At 34.0% G+C, this 22500-nt stretch overlaps 1 protein-coding gene across 1 annotated transcript in view; it reads right to left on the bottom strand.

Annotated features, from left to right (window-relative positions):
* The window catches only part of FOXP2 (forkhead box P2), a 624730-nt gene that overhangs the window by 8411 nt on the left and 593819 nt on the right, over positions 1-22500 (bottom strand). The window contains exon 20 of the mRNA XM_033192941.1: positions 21907-22070. Coding sequence (XP_033048832.1) covers positions 21907-22070 — 164 coding nt within the window. The remainder of the gene's footprint in view (positions 1-21906; positions 22071-22500) is intronic.

The following is a 22500-nucleotide window of genomic DNA, read 5'->3' on the forward strand; positions in this document are numbered from 1 at the left end:
CCCAAATAACTAATACTATGTAATAAAGAATTACTCATAAATAAAAAAATAGGACTCTAATGTATGCATATGACTAGTTTGTAGATACTATTGTATGTGACAAATAAACTATTTGGTTCTAATAAAATGTTCTATAGCCGATTTGCAAGTTAGAAATGTGCTATTAGGAAAACGTGGTGTCCATAAGAGATGTTTATCAGTGTTATTTTACAGACTAACCCAACTATTTTCACTAAAAAAAACTACCAATTGAACTCAACAACTACTTTGAATAAATGGTTCATTGAACTAGCCAATAGTTTGAGTAAAATAATAGATGAACCAACGAGTATATTACAGTATCATGTAGACATGCGCAGAATTTTAAACATTTATTAAATCTAATGTTAATATTCCCAAAGTACCCTCTAAAATATACAAATGAAATCTTCTAATGAGATTACTTGTGAAAGTTCATATTCATTTAATGACTTTTATAAAAAATGACATTTTGATTTAATAATAGTTGTAAGTTGAATTTATAATTTTAGATTTTCCTGGTTTAATCTTGGATTCAGAACATTTTAGAGAATGCTAAACTCTAAGTACTGGAAATAATTAGAATAAACTCCTAAGGTTAATATAATTGCACTTTTTTCTAATTAGGTCTCACAAATGACCTGTGAATATTCAAAACTTTCAGGCTTTAATAGCTGAGTATTTCTAAATAGATATTGAGTTACTGTCAAGACACATACATAGATATCTAGTAGTGGTCTAGGTGACTGCCTTCAAGTCAATAAGCATTATTTTGGGCATCCCATAGTTTTAGCTACAGATATGAGCTCTTGTGCAGGAGTGTTTTTTAATACACTCGGGACACTGAGAAGACCTCCGAGGTCCCCCTCCTCTGACAGTTTCCGAATCTCCTGCTGCATTTCAACTGTTTCCTCAGCGAAAGCACTGCAATATCATATGCATCTGGTCCATTTGGGTTCACCTTTCTGGATTGGGTTTTATCTGAATAAAGAACTTTGTGGAAAAATCTTAAGTTCTTGATAAAAAGGAATAACAAGTAGGATGTATTATTTAGAAACAAGCACATAGAAGCCATGTTTGTTGTTCCAGCTACTTGGGAGGCAGAGGTGGGAGGAATGCCAGCCTGGGCAACATAGCAAGACCCTGTCTCTAAAAAATGCACATAAAGAAAAATGTTTAAAAAGAACGACTAAAGAGGTATGTTCTATTGTAGTCTCAGAAAATTTTAATATGTAAGAACTTTATTTATTTCATTATGCCACTGCCCTATATAAAAATATGTCTGAACTGAGACATGGGGTTGAAACAGGATTAAACCAAAACCCTTCAGCCATTCTCAATAAACTATGATCTGACCTCCACCTACCTATGTACAACAGTATTTCTGAATAATAACTTCCATTCCAGACTCAAAACATCATCCCATAAACATTGTGCTCTGTTCCTACTCCAAGACATTTTTCATGGAGACTCAGGCTGTGTTTCCCCTTTCAACTCTCCATGTATACATGGAACATCCTTCTACTCTGTTCTGCCTATTCACACACATACTGTGTACCACTTAAGGATCAACTCACACTGTGTCTACTTCCTAAAGACTTTGACCTGTCCAAATTTCACTGATCTACTCTGAATCTCCAAAGCATTTTTTTGGTCATTCTGATGCTCAAAACTACAGAATCTTTGAATCCTAAAACTGTATCTAATGTACAGATATTGTTATTTGACTTCCCATTTTACAGATGAGTAAAGGAATGACTGTCTAAGTGTCTGAATACAGGTACAGTAGAGACTAACACAAATGCTGGCCTCTAGAACGTTTCTTGGAACCTTGTTATTTCTGCTACCCCATATTGCTTTAATCACATGCACTGTCACTTAACTCTTTCTACTGTTAGCTATACTTTATCTTGCCAAGTAGACTATGAACTTCATCGATTAGGAGACATTACACATAGCACCCAGTAAATACTTGTTGAGTGAATAAGTTACGTGCCATGAAATCATTAAGAGTTTCACTGCACTAATTCGAAAAGAGAAGATATCTCTCTGAAATTAAGTATTCTTGGAATATTTTCCATTCAGAATTAGTGAAAAAGGTATCAGAGCTGAGAAAGCTGTAAATAAAATTTTCCCCAATGGCTACAATGTTAGGCTGCTAATTTCCTAAAATAAAGCAAACTAAAGTCAATAATTATTAATGCTCAATTATAAAAAGATCTATTTGCCATCAATATAATATCAGAGAAAGAAATAAAAAGTAGCAAGAGAAGTTTCAACATTCCAGAAAATAAAATTGCTTGAAAGTTACAGTACCTATGCCTATAAATTGGTGGAATATTTTTCAATAAAAATAAATTTTCTATTATAATTATCTCTATTTATATTAGGTTTCTCATTTTTGGTTCTCAAAGTGCTCCATGTTTTCACTTGTCAAGTTATATGCCAATTCAAAAGAAATGGAACACAATGAAGCCACATGACTTTTGTGAGTTGCAGGATGAATAGAGAATTAGTCTCTCCTTGTGACCATTAGCAATTTCTTTCTCTTTTTGCCCCATTACAGGGTATGAGAGCCATTTAACTTATTTTCGAAAGAAAAAGTGGATATTTCTGTAGTGTTCGTTTTTCCAAATTCTTCAAGGTGCCATGTGTTACACTACCATAGAATAATTAGGTTTTCTTCTACAAAAATGCTTCTTTCCAACATAGAAACATCCCTGACAATTCAAACAAAATACAAGAATCCCTTTAAAGAAACTCTCTTCTGTGCTCACCAACTCTTCATTATGAATCCTCTTCTCATGTAGAATTATCTACAGGTTTTTAATTATAAGAATATAATTTACCATGATACATTTTATGTATTTAGTATTTTGATTAACTTCTAAGTGTGGTATAAAGTAATACTGAATAGTTTAGGCACCTCATTTATAATCTTTAGTCATGCAGCAGTGATTAAGTGGTTAAGAATATAGTGGGCTTTGAGGATAAAATACTTGGGTTTGAAGCCTGGCTCCTTTACTTCCTAGCTATGCAACCTTGGAAAAGCTACTTAACCTCTCTGTATCTCCATTTCTTTACCCATAAAGCAAGGAAAAAAGTGACTACCTCATATACTCGTTATAAGGGTTAAATTATTTTGCATATATGTAAAACACCTGGAATAGTGCCTGGATCATAAGTGATCAATAAACACTGAACACGGTCATAATATATAATAACCTTATGATCTTTTTTGGAAGAAAGTATGGTATAAATACTTAAATTAATTTTTAAACATTGTATGAGCTTCATTAGCTCTAAAAGTATTTCAGTACCTCTTCCTAAAGTGAGATTTTTATTACTGTATCAAAAAAGTCAAGAAACAGATATATCTGCCTCACATATCAGATGCCAGGCATTAGAGTTATTAATGACTAGTCACATTTCCTTAAAAGTACATTTAAGGCAATAAAAGAAAACAAAATAACACAACATATTGCTATAATTATTTCAAAAAGTTATTTATCAACAAATTCTGGGTCACTAAAATACTAAGCCAGGTTATGTCTCAGATCACATTCAGATCAACAGAAGAAAGTAAATTTCAAAGTAGAGGAGCCATCATTGAAATGCTCTGTACATAGTGCTTCTACATTTATTCTCCTCAGTCATCCATCACAGGCCTCATCATTAGCTTGTCATTAAAGTCATTAACATACATGCATTGATCCAGGCCTGCATCACATTTGCTATGCACGTTGGGGCTTATGAAGTTCTGATAATATACCTATAGCTAGAAAAATCTTAAATAGATTAACTTAATATGACTAAATAATGAAAATGTAAGAGATGTAGCAATATATATAAGTTCAATTTTCCTCCAGGAAAAAGCCAAATTTTCCTCCAGGAATTCCTTTATGTTGTGGATTGAGTGAAGTCCCCTGTATCTATAATGATGTAAAGAGCATCAATCTCACTTTGACAGGAAAAGCCAATAACATATTAACATTATCACCTATTGCCAATCATTAATTTAACACAAATTTATTGAGTATCTTCTATATATAAGGCACAGTGAGGCTTTTAATATCTATCAAAGAACTTGTAGTCTAGTATAAGAAAAACAAATTCACAAGATTGCCAGCCCTAAGTGTCCTAAGAAAAGTAGCAATTAAGTGATACAGGAGGAGTTAACAATTGGAAAACTGACCTGCCTCTAAGAAGAATGCCAATGTTCTAACAGCATTAAAACACATGTATTCTTAATATAATTCATTAAAGACAGTAAAGTAAGAACAAGTTCAGATGGAAATAAGAGAGAAATTCTTGACTATCCTGGTGATAAAATCCCCTTTCTGGATTTGAAGATCTCCTCTAGATGGTTCAGACATTCATTATGCTGTTTTTCCCCAACTGATTGAAATTTATGCACTACTTTCTTCAACTTCAAAGTTTTAGGTATCTTACAGAGAAAATTCAGTTCTTGCTAGAATCCTTAATAATAAGTAAAGTAGGTACTATTTTAAGCAAATAGAATTAGTTGTTTCCAGGAATAAAACAGATGCTAACATGTGAAACATAAAGGATTTAGTTTTTTGGCCGGGCGCGGTGGCTCAAGCCTGTAATCCCAGCACTTTGGGAGGCCGAGACGGGCGGATCACAAGGTCAGGAGATCGAGACCATCCTGGCGAACACAGTGAAACCCCGTCTCTACTAAAAAAAAAATACAAAAAACTAGCTGGGCGAGGTGGCGGGCGCCTGTAGTCCCAGCTACTCGGGAGGCTGAGGCAGGAGAATGGCGGGAACCCAGGAGGCGGAGCTTGCCGTGAGCTGAGATCTGGCCACTGCACTCCAGCCTGGGCGACAGAGCAAGACTCAGCCTCAAAAAAAAAAAAAAAAAAAAAAAGGATTTAGTTTTTTAAAAACTCAAGAACAAAAACAAAGAAAAAAACTTTTTTGTCTAATTTATGAGAACTTAAAAAATAATAAGTAGACTCATTTATTTTTTATTTTTTTTTTTGACACAGAGTCTCGCTCTTGTTGCCCAGGCTGGAGTGCAGTGGCACGATCTTAGCTCACTGCAACCTCCACCTTCCCGGGTTCAAGCGATTCTCCTGCCTCAGCCTCCTGGTAAATTTTTAACATAGCAGGAGTGTAAGGGGTATAGTCTTTCCAGTGATTCATTTATTTACTAGGCACCTAAAATAGGCCAAGTACTTGAATTATTACAGATTGAAGAGTACAAACCTTTGGCATAGAAGGTCACAGATAGAAGGGACTTATGTCTACTTTGGTAGTAGTTTTTCTAAGCCTGATAAAACATCACATCCCTTTAAGTGGGCACTGAAGTAACATCAACTTCAGTTTTAATGCAAATTACCCATTTGGCAAATAATGAATATTTCTGCAAACCAGAATCCAGGAATTCATTGCAAATGCTTTAAAAATTGTTCTATCTATGAAATAGAAGACTTCAAAGTTAACTGTTCCTTTCAGTACACAACCTTTTCCTTACTACAAAAAAACAAAAACAAACAAAAAAAAAACACCAATTTACGTTTCTTGATTTTACAAAGGCATAGCCAGCTCCTAATTTAATTTAATTTACACTTGGGAGATTTAGAAATATATTTGGAACTTCTTTAGACAACTGGAGAAAGAGAAGTATTGAGTGATGGAGAGATATAAAGTCTGTTATTATTCCCTGACAGAGGTACAAAGTCAGTAACTGAAATTGAAGTACTTCTAGGAGAATAAAAGTTACTTCTCGTTAGAAGTGAAAAAAAAAAAAAATCCAGTCAATAGACATTGTGTGTAAACCTCTGGGATAGGGGCTACATGGACAATGGTTCCTGTTATCATCAAGTTTTCAGTCTAACAGAGGAGGAAAGACATATATACAAGTAACTTTGACGCAAGGCAGAATGTGATCGATGCCACAGTAGATAAGTATTATAAAAGGGGAGATAAATTCTGACAATCCAATCAGTAAATGCTCTATGAAGGAGAGCGGTGTAACTTCAGCTGGGCTTTGTAATAGGTGAAAAATTTTATTATGCAGAGATGAGAGAGAGGACATTCCAACCAGAAATAGGAAAAATGGAGAATTGCAGACATGTTATGTGAACCCTGAGAATGCATAGAGGAAGGAGGGCTGGTGATAGTGTGTGTGTGTCTGTGTGTGTGTGTGTGTGTGTTAGAATAGCAGAATGAGGTCAGATGATGAGAAGGCCTTGGAGTTGCATTTCATGATGTTTAAATTAAATCTCTGCTCAAAGGTTATTAATGGTTTTTGAGCAGGATAATGAAAAAGTAGAAGAGTTTCATAAAGATGAATCTGCAAAATGTAGGCTTAGTGTAGGACACTGCAGGTAAAGTTACCAAATGGGAACTTACTAAAAAAAATGTAATAAGTTAATGATGGTCAGACCACTAAAGTGGTAGGATTAGAAATGGTGGAAAGAAGTGAAGAATTTATAGGTTGTTAAGTAAAATGGTTTTGCATTTACTACTTTTAAATTTACAATGTAGGCCGGGCACGGGGGTTCACGCCTGTAATCCCAGCACTTTGGGAGGCCGTGGATCACTTGAGGTCAGGAGTTCGAGACCAGCCCGGTCAACATGGTAAAACCCCATCTCTGCTAAAAATATAAAAATTAGCTGGGCATAGGGGCGGGTGCCTATAATCCTAGCTACATAGGAGGCTGAAGCAGGTGAATTGCTTGAGCCTGGGAGGCGGAGGTTGCAGTGAGCTGAGATAGCATCACTGAACTCTATAAATTTACAATGTACATGAAATACTTCTTTTTATGCTCTACCAAGAAGATAGAAGAGCCTAAATCTGTCAAAAATACTGAAAGTTAAAAATCAATACATCTTAACTTTTCATTACTCTCAAGCAACCTCTACGAATCTTTATATTTGTTATTTTAATTGCTCCAGGAGCAATGAAAGTGAATCTCAGAAAGTTTGGATATTAGAAAGTGAAGATGAAAAGATTCTGAAAAAAAATTCCACCACAGTCTTCTTTGTGATTAAGGTGGTAGTAACAGCAATGGCCACAACATTGATGTGTGGTCTCTGCACATTTTATTTATTTTTACTTTTTCATCTGTGTTCTTATAGCATTTTAAGGAAAAATATATTTTAAAACTGAATATTGAAGGAAGGGCATAAAGTGTTGCTAGTTTCTCAAGCAAAAAAAAAAAAAAAAAGTCATCTATTTCCAGAGAGAAGCAGCATAAAAGCAAGCACGTAGGGCTTTTTGAAAGTGGGTAACATACACCCTTGAGGGTCTTGCTAAGCATCTCCAAATAATTGGTAAACTTTAAGCAATGTCCCTACCATATCATCAACTTGGAAATTAATGAGCTATAAGATATGGCTTTCAAACTCCTGGGCAATCTCATCTCACAGGTATCCCCATCCAGGCAGGCTGCTCATCCTGAGGCAAAGGAGTCATTGTTATCTGAATGAAACCCATGTTTTAGTCATCTTTGTTCATCTCCTCATGTCCTTTACATCTATCCTGTCTTTCCTCATCTCTGCTGAATACCAGGATGAAACATTTAAGATGGTTATTTTATTAGGCCAAAAAAAAAAAAAAAAGCAGTGAAATATGAATAATTTCATAAAGTTCAACCTAAAAATTGACTTAATGTTAAGCCTAACTTAAAGTTACATCCTTCATGAAGTCTCTTCTGATTCCCTGTGTGCATGTGCATGCTTACATCGTTGACTTCACAATTTGTTTGCAACCCCGTCCATTCTTTCACTTGGTCTCTAGCACTACCTATGTACTTATCCCTCTATTAGAGTTTTACCTCTGTAGACACTGATCATCTGCCACAGTCTAGCAGAGTATGATGTACACAATGGGTGTTCTTCTTTCACTTGGTCTCTAGCACTACCTATGTACTTATCCCTCTATTAGAGTTTTACCTCTGTAGACACTGATCATCTGCCACAGTCTAGCAGAGTATGATGTACACAATGGGTGTTCAATAAATGTTTATCCCATTTAAATGAATGAAACTCATCTGTAGGTCATTCAACTTCACAAGTCTCTACTTGAAAACATTGCAAAGTAGCAGTTAATTAGTTTAATCTCACCGTTTTACAGCCACCCTCATTAATGGCACATTCCAAAAACACAGAGGACTAACTACACTGATACACTGATAAACAAATTTGTTGCCTAAAAATATTTGTTGCTTTTGTTGTGAAATTTACAAGTACCTAAGGCACTAATGAAAGGCAGAAGTAATGTTAATGTTTGCCTATACCCTAAAGCAAACAAATTATAAAGGGAAAGTTTGTCCTTTTAGATTGTGGTCACACTGTACATTCCCTAGAGGAATGTCAATTTTATTCATTTTCTCCTTACTCAAGACTAAGTCAAAGGTTCTATAAACTGTTCCTATTTTTCTTTAGAATAAAAAAGTACTATGAATAAAGTTCTCTTAAACTGAGATGTTCAAAATTTAAGTCAATAGGTGTTAAACAGTATAATTGAATCATATGTTTTCTCTCCTTTGCTTATTTAGGTATTACCAAATGTTAATGATTAGAATATTTACATACTGTTATCACTTATGAGAGACTCACTGGCACAATGCAAATTCAATCAGGTCTTCTTTGAAATGTAGTGTTTATTAATTCCATGAAGTTAACAATAAAGAAATAAAGATTTTAAGTCTTAAGGCTGTTTTTTTTTTGAGACGGATCCTAGCTCTGTCACCCAGGCTGGAGTGCATTGGCATGATCTTGGCTCACTGCAAACTCTGCCTCTAGGGTTCAAGTGATTCTTCTGCCTCAGCCTCCTGAGTAGCTGGGACTACAGAAGCGCACCACCATGCCCGGCTAATTTTTTGTATTTTTAGTAGAGATGGGATTTCACCATGTTGGCCAGGATGATCTCAATCTCCTGACCTCATTTATGACAAATGTCAAAAAATGCTGTGAATAAAAACTTAAAATTTATGACTCATATCTACAATATGGGCAATTTCCAGCAATGTGATGTTAATTTTATCAAACATCTATAAAGCAAGACTAAATTTTAGACTACATTAAAATTGTTTTTATGTGGTTTACTAATTGCAGGCAGTTCCCTTACACCTTTTCTTCTTATAATTCTAGTTATTTGAGAAAATATCCAATACATTCAAATAGCATACCTTTTAAAAGTAATAACCAACTTTTTACAAAAAAATACATCTTTTAAAAAACCCTATAGATATGATTAGCCTTCTCCCTCCTAGCACACCTGAAAGTTATAACATACTTCTATAGTAATCATGGATCATTACTCTAAAAAATGTTATTCCCCAGAGAACACTCAAAAAGCTATCCTCAGAAGCAGTGTTAGGGCTCTGATGCTTCAATTTTATTATGGAAACTGATTTTATTTCATCCAATATAGCAAACTTTATCCTGTCAAATGAACTTACACATATAGTATTTGAGAAACATATTAAATATACCAAAATGTGTCTAGGCCTTGAACCATGCATCTATTACCCACTTAATATAGACTTGTTCAAATCCTTCATTTTAAAGTGTCCTGATCCTAACTTCTACTTAATTTAATTTGGATACCTTTAACTTACATGGGATACATTAATTAGCTCTAATACAAAATGTTTTAGGCCGGCTGCAGTGGCTCACACCTGTAATCCCAGCATTTTGGGAGGTCAAGGCGGTGGATCACCTGAAGTCAGGGGTTCAAGACCAGACTGGCCAACATGGAGAAACCCTGTCTCTACTAAAAATATATAAAAAAATTAGCCGAGCCTGGTGGTGAGTGCCTGCAGTCCCAACTACTCAGGAGGCTGAGGCAAGCTAATCGCCTGAACCCGGGAGGCGGAGCTTGCAGTGAGCAAAGATTGCGCCACCGCACTCCAGCCTGGGAGACAGAGCGGGACTCCGTCTCAAAAAAAAAAATAAATAAATAAAATAAAATAAATAAATAAATAAAACGTTTATAATCCTATGAATTCTTCTTTGCCTCTTATATAGTTATGTCCTGTTAATTAATGACATTTAAAAATATCAAAATAGACTGAGCATTGCTACAGTCACATGTTCTCCATTGATATGCATAGATTTTGACTACTTCTCAAAATAGCATCAAAAACCTTCTAGATTCAAAAAATGCTGTAAAAAGGAGAGATTTTCTTTTAACCATCTACAATCTTCAGTACTTGGCACAAGATGATTGAATTAATGATGATAACTCTTTGTATCTAAGCATTCAAAATAAAATCCACGATTAGCACTTTATCAATTTCATATGTGATTGAATAAATTTTCACTCAAATTAGTTCCAATTTGCCAATGGCAAAAACCCTCATGCTTACTCTAACATTGCTGTTTTCAAGATGTGAAATGAATTCCAAATATAAGCACAGGATTATTTAAGACAGATTTCATTTCCTGAGCTTAACTTTTGTTTTCGTTTGTTACTTTTGAGTAGCTAACCTGTATTGACTGATACATTGGAAAATATAATCATGTCAAACAGAAGATACCAAAAAAAGTAATTTTTCTTTCAAAGACAAAGTTTCACAGGAAAACTGGTAAAAACACTGATGCTCATTTAGGAAGCTTATATAAAAATGGAAATTATGGAAATTCAATTTTACTCATTTCTTTCTAGTATATATAAAGGAAAGTATATAATTATTTTTGGAATTTGATGGTAGATTCATGAAGATGACAAGTTTACTTATCTCCATTTGTGTGAAGTCAGGTTGAAATGATACACAGTTCATTTCTTAAATCTATGTAACTTTTAGAGTATATTTTGTTTTACCACTTGGGAAATGTTTTAGTTTATTTAACATATCACAGAAAAAAACTAATAATATAAGTGCCATTAAAGTTTTAAGTAGAAAAGTTCACTTTTAACAGAAGTCATATTAATAGTTTTAAAAATGAGAGCTGATCTAAGAATAATGTAATTAAGTGTTAGTAATTAAAGTTAATTATACAGTCATACATAAATTGTTTATTTCGTTCTACTTAAGATTTTATTATTTGGAAAGGATAAACCAGGCTTTCTCCACAAAAATTTAGATTTTACATTCTAAATTTAAGTATATTTTAGAAAAGCATTTAGCTATCTTATTTATAGGACTGAATAAGAAAGATGTCCAATTAAAACTACTAGAAATGAAAAAAGATGTTCTTAACTTTTATCAGCTAAGAAATTATACAACAGAGTAATTACTTATGTAGTTCTTTATTCCAATTTCTTATCTTTCAAGATTTTCTATTTGGTAAATTAAAATAACATTTGACATAAAAATTCTAGTGTTAAATGAATTGATCTTTGTTTTTATTTGAATGAGTTTGCATGTAGTAGCTGCCAGTAGGACAGTACTCAGGCTATCACTTCAGTTCTACAGAAATAATCCTCCTCCTTATCTCTTGATGAAAATGAAAATATTCCTTCTTACAGAAATGTGCAATTATGAAAAGGGGATTCAAAAACTGGAGTGAACAAATGATTCTACATTCCATATATAACTGTGTAGTTTCCTCTATCCAGGATATAAGTAGAAAATGCCCTACTAAATTTCCCACACCTTTTCTCCCTGGCTAATGATAAACATCAAAATAAATTTTAATTTTCATCATGAGCCAGGATAAAAATGTTATCCTCCCTTAGCCTATTTTCTAAAAATTGCAGCCATTTGGCATTGATGGCAAAGGAATATTATTCTCAGATAATTGTGATGAAAGTTTCTCTTCTAAGATGTATTTCCATTCTTAATGATGACAGTTTATAATTACATCTTACAACTCAAGAGATCTGATTCCACGGTGGAGTTATAAAGTTCCATTAAAAGTCAGTATCAATCTGGCCAGGTGTGGTGGCTCACACCCATAATCCCAGCACTTTGGGAGGTCGAGACGGGTGGATCACCTGAGGTCAGGAGTTCGAGACCCGCCTGGTCAACATGGTGAAACCCCCTCTCTACTAAAAATACAAAAAAATTAGCTGGGTGTAGTGGCAGGTGCCTGTAATCCCAGCTACTCAGGAGGCTGAGACAGAATTGCTCGAACCTGCGAGGCAGGGGTTGCATTGAGCTGAGATAGCGCCAATGCACTCCAGCCTGGCCAACAAGGGTGACACTCCATCTCAAAAAAAAAAAAAAAAAAAAAAAAAAAAAAAGTCTAGTATCAGTCCAAAGAAACAACAAAACGGTGGGTAAAGGTCAGTGAAACATAATTTTATAAACTGCATGCATATATATGTATATCGAGATTTCTCTAAAATTTCCTGTTCTTACCTTCAACATTATATTGAAATGTATTTAAATTTATGCAATATTGTTTAAAGGAACTAAATTTTACATGATTTAGGTTCACTCCCAAACAATTTCAGATAGCTTTGCTGTAGAGTCAATTTTTAAAAAACACCATGAAATTCTTTAGGATTTATCACTCTATCTGACTTTATAAAAGTGATAGTTGTGACCAAAACAGCTGTAATAAAATGAAAATACAGATGTAATTACTTTCATCATTGATAAGTACAAATATATTCTGCCCAATCTCACAAACAAATTAGTCGGCCACTGAGATACAATTGGTACCATTCCAATTTGTGTCTCATAAATGAAAACTGTCAATAAACATTCAGCTGTGGATCTAAGGACCCTTATATGTCTAATCTGTTGGCCAGACAAATAAAGTCTAAATCACATCTTGACACTTTGCCATTAAGTCAGTCTTGCTGCTGTGCTCCAATTCTCCTTTGAATCATTAATCCAAAAATTGTATTATTGCCTTATTTGTTGGATCAAGTTTCGGTCAAAAATCAGATAGGTAGGTATGAGTATATGGGGTGTGTGTTCCAGTTTCTCTGTAATTACATTTGTTAACTTGTATTCTGGCTCCTTGAAGACCTTGACCTCAAAGTCCTGTAGTTGAGCCCTACTGCTGTGGCAGTTCTTTTGGATGTGGCTTACCCATTTTTCTCAACTGTTATCTATTTCCTATTACCAAACTGCCCTATTGGAGTTGTTACCCATCCGTTGCTGGCTCCTGGTGAAGCTGTCTCTTGGAATACCTTTACAGAGACTACTTTCCACCTTGACTACATATTGCTCATGTCACTAGGTCTGCCTAATTTCTGAGACTCACTGCTTTGCTGAAACTATTCCTTCACTCAAATTAAATCACAGGACTGACTCAAACTCCGGTTTTCTCCTGAGTTTTTCTTAGTTATATACTGTTAGTTCTAAACATGAGATGGACTAAGGAGTAAAAACAATATGTACTTTTTTTTTTTTTTTTGAGATGGAGTCTCACTCTGTCACCTTGGCTGCAGTGCAGTGGCATGATCTCAGCTCACTGCAACCTCTGCCTCCTGGGTTCAAGGATTCTCCTGCCTCAGCCTCCTGAGTAACTGGGATTATAGGCCCCCACCACTGTGCCCAACTAATTTTTGTATTTTTAGTAGAGACGGGGTTTTGCCATGTTGGCCAGGCTGGTCTTGAACTCCTGACCTCAGGTGATCTGTCCGCCTTGGCCTCTCAAAGTGCTGGGATTACAGGCAGGAGCCACTGCACCCAGCCAACAATATGTACTTTTTATTCTAATTCTAGTGCACCATGTCTTTTCTCTGACTTGCTAATTAACAAAAGGAACCTCAGATTAATGTTGCAAATATAATTTTTTTAATAGTAAGATAACATTGTGTGATCAGTGATGACTTGGCCTCCTACCTTGTAAGTGTCTTGCTGATTTTACTTCATTTTGTCTTCAAAATGAAGATAACATTGAACAAGCTAAAGAATGTTAGTTTTCAGTAGTTATGTGAAATGATTTGATCATCTGTTGCTTATATAAATTATTTAATGCTATTCTAATGATAGAAACTGCCTATGGAATGTAGTAACCCTGTGTTTCTTGGTGTTGAAATATTCAAGTATAACATGTTACTTCTGTGAGTGGTAAATTTTAAATTCTGCCAGAGCAGTCAAAATGCACATAATTTTAACATATATTAAGACATAATTTCTTATCATGTAAATTACCTTCACATAAAGGAATATTCTGAAATGACAGTCTCTTTATTCATTAAATGCCTCTGATTATCAACATATATCCACTTCCCAAGTTCTATGTTGAAAGCTGAAATTAAAATACCATAGCAGTATATAAGATCTTCATTTTTTCCCCCTGGTGCTGAAAGTAGGAAAAAGTTAATACTGACGCATTATTCCTTCTTTAACAATTCAGTAATCATTTTTTGACCCTTACAGAAAGGAAATTTTTAAGGCTCAACTAGTGTTAGTGCAAATGAAGTTGTATCTTCTAACAAAGTACCTTCTTTAGATATAAAACAGAAGCAATAAGCTACAATACTGTCAGCTAAAAGTTTTCTGACACACTTTGCCTAAATTGTGGGAATTCACACCACGGATGTCAGATATCATCTGTATAGTTCTATAAAAATCCTTCAAAACCCTATAGGAACCCACAAATTTCCACAATTGGCACGGTGGGGATATAACACTTTTTAGCTGAAGGCACTGTATCTCTGGGAGGATCTTTTTATTAAGAGGAACTGGAATGAGTTGTAAGTGCCACATATGGGGACTGGAATAATGTAAAAAAGAACAGCAGCTACTGATCCACACTTGTAGCACTTAAAAAAAAAGATGAGATGATAAAGAGCTGGCATAATCATAAGTTCTGTACAATCACTTTGGAAAGAGATCTCAAAGCTAACTAGCAAAGTTAATCAAAAAGTTTAGAGATTAAATAAAAATGGAATTAAATCAGAACAAAAATTATAAGAGGACCGGAAATGTTAGAAAAAAAATAAAGTTGACTGAAAAATTGTAATTAAAAAATCTATGAAAACATATGTGAGGCAAAAAAAAGCTTTCATGTTTAGAGTTTCGCAATGCAACATAATGATCCAAAACATCAGCAAAAATAGTACAGGCTTAACAGGAATGAAAACAATGAGAAAGAGCATTCCATTTGCTCAAGTTGTCAGTCACTTTCAACTGCTTTCCTCTGAAATACAGAGCCACTCCAATTTCAAATGCTTTTGTCCACAGAGAGATCTAAGATCTGTAGGGATTTTATATAAAATATCAGCAACCAAAGATGTAGGATCTGCAAATTCTACATGTGCCTACAAATAGCAATTTAAATTTTAAGGCAACCAAAGAGAATAGAAGGAAGAAATGTAATATTATACACTTATATTTTCATTGTGTTTTGTGACAATTCACAGTTTAGATTTTCAATACTGTTTAATCCAGTGGGGGTCTAGGACCCCCTTTTAGCTATCTATGGGGCAAAATATTATCAACAGGAGAGGCCAAAGTATAATACTGAAATGATTTAACAACTTAGGTTATGAAGAAGAGGATGTTGTAAAGATGACTGGGGTATGTGATGTACACAAAGTTCTGGAGCGTGTTGAATAAGTATTTGACATGCAAATTAAAGAAAATCTTGTGATCTCTACTGCAATTCTGAAATAATACTACATTACTCCTTTTATATGACACCTCAGCCTTTTATTTTCTTATCCTAAGGGTTTGCCTTCTAAGGACATAACAAATTAATTTTCTTATCTTATATCCAACATATTAACATTCTATATAAAAGATTTTTAACTCTCAAGCTTCAAATATTTGCTTCACTAACAGGAGAAAATAATAATCACCTACAACGAATATAGAATATTTAGCAAGCAAAACTTTGAAATGACATAGAGGCTAAGAGGAGTCAGGAATGACATATAAGAAAAGATCTGAAAACTCAACAGTAGGAGACTCTAATAATCAGAAAGGGGAATGGCATGACAATGGGAGGCTTTGTGAGTAAAGCCCTCAATACAAAACCAGCTAGGGAAGAACATTTATTTTGATCTCTAGACACAACATTCGAAAATATAAAAATGGAAATCTCATTTAACATTTTATATGAGGAAAAACAGTAAATCTGAACCAACTTATTGAGAATGAGGAGAAACAACTACTTAATACAAAAAAGAAACAACTGAGTAGAACTAAACATGGTGGGTACATCATTAAATTCCACTTCTTGCCTCAGGTTGGGAAGGAGACAGGAAATGGATTGATTGTATCAGTATGCGTTCATCTTCCAGGTCTAGTCTACATGTTTTCTTCTCATGTCATTTGAGAAGACAGTAAGTTCAAGTTATTCCAGTTTAAACACAGCATCAATCCTAACTTTTTAAACACTTTTAGAGGTAAATGTCTGTATAAAATAGGAAGCTAGTCATTTTTAATTCATATTCCATATAACTCTGAAAAAGAGAATATTGGCATTCAGGTGCATAAGGGAACAATATTATAAATTGTAATGATACTCAGCTCAGACACTTAAAGTATTGTTTTCCTTCATTCACACCACGGATGGTTCTAGGACTCTGTGAACAGCAACAGAAAATAAAAATGTTTTAAAAGTCAAGTACTTACTTTGAATCAACAAGTAGTTGAGTCAAAACAGTCAAAGAAGATTCAAAAAGTTATTATGTAGAATCTATACAATTTCACCTGGCTTTAACTTTTCTTACTTTTTGCTGAACTCCCCTTAAACATTCAGCTGATTTATATTGCATAAATTTTGATAATTGTTTTCAATCTGCTTTCAAAAATGTAAATAAAATTTAACAAGGTCCGGGATGATAATCATGAACGAGGTGAAGGGGCCTCATTCTACTCCAAGTGGAAAGCCACTTTTTAGTCACATAAATTGAAATGGTTATAAAATACATATTAATTAAATAATTACAACTAAAAATAAAACTTAAGAAGTATACTCTACCAATATTTAGAAAAATTTCTAAATATTGGAACATCACACACTGGGGCCTATCAGGGGGAGGGGGGAGGAGGGAGGGATTGCATTGGGGAGTTATACATGATATAAACGTTATGCACATGTACCCTAGAACTTAAAGTATAATAAAAAAAAATAAAAAAAAAATAAAAGAAAGAGAAACCAAAAAAAAAAGAAAAATTTCTTAGCTCCCACATAAAAATGAACATTGCATTTACTCATCTGTTCTTTCTAAAATCTCTTTTGTTCTCCCTTCTTCAAGATTCTAGGAGAACCCCGGATTTTATACTCCTGTAAGTATTACTTTGTGAGGTCAAACCATTTCTAAGTAACTGTAATCTCCAATTTGATTCTTCATAATCAGTATCATACTTTTACTGAATGCTTACTTGACATAGTGGAATGTGCTAGGGGTTTCTTATACTATAATTTGTCTAAAACATAGTCTCTGTCCTTAAGGGACGTGTCATTAAGGTAGGGATATCTGCAAAGTGAACACAGATGTATGTATAAACACACGTGCACGTGCATGTGCACACACACTCACACATGTACACAAAGTATCAGTCCAAAATAGTGGTATAGGAAGCAAGTTCTTTAGAAGTGTGGAGCAGAGTGCATGGTCCTGATGGTAAAATTCCTTGGGAAAGCCTCTTGGAAAAAAATAGGACTAGTCCTGTAAGGAAAGGTAGAATTTAGGTAAGAGAGTAGAGGGGAACCAGAAAAGGGAAAGGGCAGAAATTCAAATAGTGTGAGGGAAATAAATGCATTAATTTGGAAAAAGGCCTTTATTCAGGACACTGAATAAAGCGAAAACTGGAATGGAAGAAAAGGGTTAAAATATGGAGTATGGAATATAAATGATAATTTGGCATCTCTTGTTCTCCACAATTTGTAAGAAGCACCAGACCATATCTATTTCACTCTTCTAATGCTTCAAAAAACATCATCTCCACCAACCTCAGGTATATACTCATATTCTACTATGTACAATTTTACTATAATGGAGTTGAATTAAAAGACTAATCAAAAAAAGCATCAGTGTTTTCTCCTGAATCTAATGATATTTAGGTTCTTAGATTCCTCAAGTAAAATGCTGAATTCTTCATCTTCCCTTTTGAACCTGCTTCTTGGGTCCTCTATTTCTCTTTGCAGACTTTCAAAGTGGCTATGAATTTTCCCAATTTTCCTCTTTGTCCCTAGCATTCAATGGGTTGTCTTGTTCTGGTATTTCTTTTCACAGCACTTCTTATATGGATTATTTGTTCTCCACTCCTAGTCTTGTACTTACATTAGATATTACATACTGCCAGAATTAATTTTCTGCTTCCAGTCTCTCCCAATTTCAGCATATCCTCCTATACATGAGTTTCATTAAGTCATGGTTCATTCAGTACACTTTTAGAATACTCTTCCTAATGCATAGCTCTGATCATGTCAAACTCAAGCTGATAACAGTAACAAGCTGTATATTGACTGAAACAAACACCATAGCTTGATATTTAAGTCACTCAGCAGTCTGGTCCCACTTCCTATATTCTAAATTCTATATTCCCTTATATATTCTAAATTCCTGTCAAAACTAATACTCAATGTTTTCAAGATACACATGATAAGTCCCTGATTCTGGGTTGGTATTGTTCTATTTGAGTTGTTCATTGCCTAAAACTTCAGATAACATTTTCTTATCTCAAGAATCCTTTATCCCACTGATTCAGTAATGTGCTACCTATAATAAGTCCTTGTGTCATATTGTTTCACTTTTTATTTTTAGAGACAGATAGAGTCTCACTCTGTGGTGCAGGCTGGAGTTCCATGGCATGATCAGAGCTCACTGTAACCTCGAACTCCCTAGGCTCAAGCTATCCTCCTGACTGAGCCTACAGAGTAGCTACGACTATATATAGGCACACACCACACCCAACTAATTTTTCAAATTATTTTTGTAGATACAGGGTCTCACTATGTTGTTCAGGCTGGTCTTGAACTCCTGGCCTCAAGCAATCCTCCCACCTTGCCCTCCCAAAATGCTGGGATTACTGGCATAAGCCACTGTGCCCGGTCTCATGTTGTCTCAGTTTTATGGATCTGCTTACTTTATGAATTATAAGAGGAGAATGAAGGAGAAGAAAATGGATTGTCAATGAAACTAACCACAAACTTACAGTGTGCCTTGAAACAAGTATTAAAATGCAAAATACAAAAATATTTTCATATTATTCATAGACTCATTTTTAGTAACAGTGAGGTATTACAATAGAAATTGCTACCTATTTACACAGCACTATGGGAGACACAAGGAGCAATTATTATGTTCCAGGCACTCATTTCATTTGCAAGAATCTTATGAAGTAAGAAGCATTATATTATTACTTACCTCATTTTCAGCTGAGAAAGCTGAGGAAAGAAATGTTAAGTAATTTGCTCAGTCCCACTTGGCTATTAACTACTGAATCTGGAATTGGAACCCTGACAATCTGGCATTACAACCTATGCTCTGATACCACTAGGCCCTACTTCCTCTTGTTTACAATTGCATCAGCATAACTGCCCCCCTCTAAAACAACAAGTAACGTGACTTCATTTCAGGAGATAAAACTATGCTATGTAAATGTCTTATAAAAATTATTTCACTTCTGTTTAATTTCCAAAGTATTTTGAAATGCATTCAATTATATACAACCAAATTTTGATTGAGAGAATTAGATCAATATTTCTATCTTTGCCTAATAAAATACATAACATGGTTTAAGTACAAGCATCTTAAAACTTTATAGAGGTGAAGATAGAGAATACTGAAATATTCCATAAATATTTGACATCTGTTATGCAAAAAACTAATGACAGCAGCGGAGACAGATTTAAGAATGAATATTGACTCAATATTTTGCAAGATAATTAAAATTTTGATTATAATTGATACAATTTAGAAAAGCGGAAAATTTACACTCCTTTTAATTTTTATTTTTTCTGAAATCTATTTTCAACGAGCCAAGACAAATTTTCCTTTTATCTATGGAAAATAAACCATAAGTGTTTTTCACATGCACTAATTCATATAAGCAAAAAATGTGTTATATATTAACTATGAACATTTTAACTTTATAAAGCCGTAGCAGCAATTTATACTGGACATTATATGTATAATTTTTAGATGTTATCTAATACATACTAATATTTCTCTGAAATATTTCATTAACTTTCATAATGAAAAGTCTGAAGTAGCAATTGCCAAATGAAAAACAAAACCCATCTAACAATGCTACAATTTAGCCCAATTACTATTTCAGGTTCTAAACTATAATGTTTAAAAAACTATTTCATTAATCTTTTTTTATTTTAATATTTTTAGCACCAGACGATTACATTTAAAAAATAAGTCTTTACATATCCTCTATAGGTAGTTTATAACAACCGCTATATCCTGCATATGAACACAGGGAGTTGCACCAACAGCTTAAACACTTTTATTAGGAATGTCTTTTATTTCTCTGAAATAGGTCTTTTTTTTAAAGCGGCAAACAGGATCTAACTCTTGTTTGCTCTTTAAAGTTTTATTGTTTTAGCATTTTATACAGGGAGTGAGCATTAGCATACTCAGGAGAACTGCTGAAAGTAAAAGGCCGCAAGCTACCCACTGCATGGCTGATAGGATAAAGCGGGGATATAAAAACTTTTGTCTGATTGCTCACTTTCCTTGTTTTAGAGTACTGCTACTCTCAAGAGCATATATTCATGTTCTTTCTACTTCGAGTTTTATTACTTCTTTTGTATTATTTAATACATCTAAAGACACTTCCAAAAGACAAATTTTTCCATTTTGAAGAAGTAATGGTTTGGAACCTGATAAAACACATTAATGTTCATGGTGTGCTTTTTGCAAAGGTGATAGAGTAAAAGTGCTATAAAGCAATTAGGCATATGATCTTAAAGACATTAATATGTCAAACAGAATAAAATGTTTAAAAAGACAACAAATATCATACCCTGTGAAAGGTCAAGTGAAAATGGGTACATATAAAGAGCATATTTCTCTTTCAGACCTTTTACTAGATATTGAATGGAAAAATAAAGGAAGACAATATAAAAATGAGAGAAAGGACTAATCTTACCTCAATAACTTGTAATTAGAAGTATGTGACGTTTAATTCTAGGAAGTATAGACATAAGTTACAACTCATCCTGACTAATGATAGCTAAATGGTGCACACCCTTCATTATTCAGATTCAAATTTTTTTTCCTCTGAATTCTCAGTTCTACCAGGGTCAATACATTTTAGTAAACAAGACACTAATATGCTTGACACTATTGAATAAAGCCAGGCATTTTTTAAAGTGTCATACACATTTCTGAAATCCACAATACATCAATTTTTAATACTTCTACTCTCTCAGCTCCATTAAAAAGATGGTAGGGGAAAGATTTTAGAGTAATTAATGATATAGTTAGCTGCTAAATATTAATAGGAATCGTAGTCTTGCATAAAATATAACATATAAACCTTGCCAATACAGACACACCAGTAATTAAAGTTGAATATATAATTACACTGATTTATAAGACAGGCAAAAAGTTACACTTTACTAGCTTCTATGTAAACCGTGGGTAACAGTTAAACTTTCCATTTTACGGTTTATAAAAATGGGCAATATCTTGACTACAGTTCATAAATAGTTTAGAGATCTGTAATAGTAGTAAAAATTATAACAACTTATTCCATCATGAATATTCTTATTGCACCATACAAACCAAACTGTGATAATGACCCATAAGATGTAGATTCATCGTAGACACTGCTTTACGCCCAAGAGAATGTTAGTAGTACTAAGAATCTGTAGAGGACTGCTGGAACAATAATTATAGGGTATTTGAGATAATCTAAAAAAGTAAAACCGATTTTGATCAACTTTGTCATATTATGAACATGGTATAATTTAACTCCACTTAAATTTGTATTTTTAACTGATACAACAGTAAAAACTTCAGAAAAAATACTAAATTTAAGAAGCGTATTAATACAGATTCTTCCCTTTAGAGAGTCTGTTAACCACACTTACATGTGCGGCTGAGGCGAGCAGCCCGGACTACTGTTTCCGTTGCTGTCAATGTGATCCAGAGAACCATTGAGGTCTTCGTGGACGGCCTGCAGTAGGCCACTGGATGCATTATTGATCAGTCCAGGATTACTTAGCAAAGGTAAACTGCTCTCTGCCAAGGCAGCCTAGTGAAATGAAGAGTGTGTAAAACAACTTTCAAAATGGCATTTAAAATAATTTTTAAAACATGTATCTTCTTTTAATGGGTTCAAATAATGAAGCAGATATTTTAGAAGGATTAAAAGAAAATGTATTGAAAAAAAAATTCCTAACTGGCTACTTGTGGCAGAGATGCAAGGAAATTAAGTGTGATGAGAAAATATAAATAACAGTCCTTGCAGCAAACTTTCTCACTCATGTTTCAACCTTTGGCATAATGAAATGTTAAATCCACACATGTAATGAAATACTCCAGTTTAATATAAGCAGTTGCTCTGCTTTTTAAAAAATGACCAGAACTTAACTCAAAATAAAGAAGTCCTGACATTTGCCTCCTCTGCATAAAAATTATATATTATAATTAAACTTTAAAGTTTTTGCCACAAGCACCATGTT

The sequence above is a fragment of the Trachypithecus francoisi genome, unplaced genomic scaffold (assembly GCF_009764315.1).
Source record: "Trachypithecus francoisi isolate TF-2019V2 unplaced genomic scaffold, Tfra_2.0 Lachesis_group4, whole genome shotgun sequence".
Taxonomy (NCBI): Eukaryota; Metazoa; Chordata; class Mammalia; order Primates; family Cercopithecidae; genus Trachypithecus; species Trachypithecus francoisi.